Source organism: Apostichopus japonicus, chromosome 17 (assembly GCF_037975245.1).
Source record: "Apostichopus japonicus isolate 1M-3 chromosome 17, ASM3797524v1, whole genome shotgun sequence".
Lineage (NCBI taxonomy): Eukaryota > Metazoa > Echinodermata > Holothuroidea > Aspidochirotida > Stichopodidae > Apostichopus > Apostichopus japonicus.
Window position 1 is genome coordinate 19,587,699 of NC_092577.1, and position 2,045 is coordinate 19,589,743.

At 42.8% G+C, this 2,045-nt stretch overlaps 1 protein-coding gene across 1 annotated transcript; it reads right to left on the reverse strand.

The window, feature by feature from the left end:
* Window positions 1-463: 463 nt before the first annotated feature.
* LOC139984714 (uncharacterized) lies at window positions 464-1,712 on the reverse strand. The gene has a single exon (XM_071998738.1). The coding sequence runs from the start codon at window positions 1,484-1,486 to the stop codon at window positions 467-469; it is 1,020 nt and encodes a 339-aa protein (XP_071854839.1). The 5' UTR covers window positions 1,487-1,712; the 3' UTR covers window positions 464-466.
* Window positions 1,713-2,045: the final 333 nt, after the last annotated feature.

Below are 2,045 nucleotides of genomic sequence, written 5' to 3' on the forward strand. Positions count from 1 at the left end.
GGGTTCCGTAATCTGTAGATGGGTACCTTGTAGGTTCACCGGTGTTGAGGCAAATGAGGCTGTTGGTTGAGAGTAAGTTGATGAGCTGTTTTCCTGCAAGGTTGGTCGAGCGACACCCTAATGTTGTGTGTTTGGCGTTGATCTCCGGTAATGATGATGTGCTTTGTGGAATTGCTGATGTCGTTAAGAAATTGGTGTGGGAAGGCCTTGGTAGGACTACAGTAGATACATAGTACCATGATTTTTTTCCGTTGTTGAAGGTGCTTTTTACGTGACCCGTCATACGGGATACAAAACGTCACGGCCAAACGGCACTACCGTTGTTGAAGGTAATATTGAAGCATGCTATGTCGATATTTTCAGCGTTAAGGTAATCCTGTATTTCCTGTATTTTGTTGTTGATGGAGTTTTCTGTTTTCTGTTTTCCATGTTGGTGGATGGTAGAGTTTCTGCTTGTGACCGCCACTTAATGTTTCTTGTGGGAGTTGGTGGAGGTGAGTTTATCCATCGATCTTTTGCTAATTTTGGCCCGGAGAGTTTCCTTGGAGATGATGAGACAAAGATGCGACTTCATTTTCTGAGTGATGATGGAGTGTAGGTGAGTATCCTGGTCTGGTTCTTTGGTCCCTGATGTGGCGATGGTCATGAGTATGTCGGCGGTGAAGTAGGAGATGTCTTCTTTGATGATCTCTATCTGTTTGGTGGTGTGTTCTCGCATTTGGTGGAAGAACGCAGCGTTGTCCTCATGCGTTTTCTTCAGTAAGGTGTCGTGCTTGGCTTTCAGGTCTGCTATCTCTCGTTGGTGTTTCAGGTTGATTTCTATGAGTTGTTTATTATGTTGGTCTTGCAGTTGTTTGATGATATCTTCTTGGTTGTTTATCATGTTGGAGCGTGGAGAGGAGGCCGGGTTTCTCGTTGACTTCAGTTGTTGTTGCTTGGCTGTTTTGAGATAGCTGGGACATCCTTTGTAACTGGCAATGTGTTGTTGATTGCAATTTGCGCAATTTGGCTGTTCACGAGGTGTTGTGCACTCTGCAAGACTGTGCGTACCTCCGCAACGTAGACAAGTCTTGGGGTTCGTACATGATGAGGCGTAGTGCCCAAATTTCTGGCAGTTGTGGCACTGGATGGCAGCTTTGGTGTCCTTTACGTGCTCAATGTTGTATCTGCTTGCGAGGATGGTGATGCCATTAAACACGAGGTCTTTACATTCTGCCGTGGTGGAGAGTGTGACAGCCACTTTCCAAATCGGTGTATCGGTGCCTTTGCGGGAAAATCGTCTACAAGCTTTGGCCTTGTAACCCTGGCTTTGGATCTCCTGGAGGATCTCTTCTGCTGGGATGTTGGGGTGGATGCGAGTCACGATGACTTCTGGTTTTCTCTGAACTGGAGTTGTGGAGAACGGTAGTCTGGCGATTGGTGTACGGCCTTCTGTTGGTTGCCATGATTTCAGGAGCGTGGACTGTGAGATACATAGACTTGTCATGTCATTTAATGGACCTGACAGAAAATACCCAAATCTGAGGACACTGATTGGTCAATTTTTGTGTGTTCAGTGTTGAGGCACAGAAGCTATGCCTCATGTGTGCTAGTTTATATAGTTCTTTTTTTTTTCATTTTAAAGGCTTTTAGGTTCTCCTCATGATGAAAAAAAGCATTAAATGTTGTCTCAAATTTACCAGGGATTACATGAAGGAATTCTCTATGTAGATATCTTCTGCTTTTTTTTTTAGGAAAAGAGATGCATACTATAACATATAAGAATAGCAGTTGGTCTCTCTTCTTAATTCAACTCATATCCACAGGTAATTTACATTGCCAACATTAAGATATGAGTAGAACATAAGCTGGCAAAAGGTTTGTCTTATCAGTATTGCAAAAGTGTGGGACAAAATCATGCAAAAATTGCTGTAAAATGTACCATCATGTTTCATAGTGTGACCCATATATGTTCTACTGTGGTAAAATCATGGTGCAATTATGGTAAATTTACCATAGTATAATTGCACTGTACAGTTTTACCCTAATTTTACTGTGGTTAATCA

Coding starts and splice junctions, on each gene's coding strand:
- LOC139984714 (XM_071998738.1), bottom strand. CDS start 1,486: ATGACAAGTCTATGTATCTCACAGTCCACGCTCCTGAAATCATGGCAA.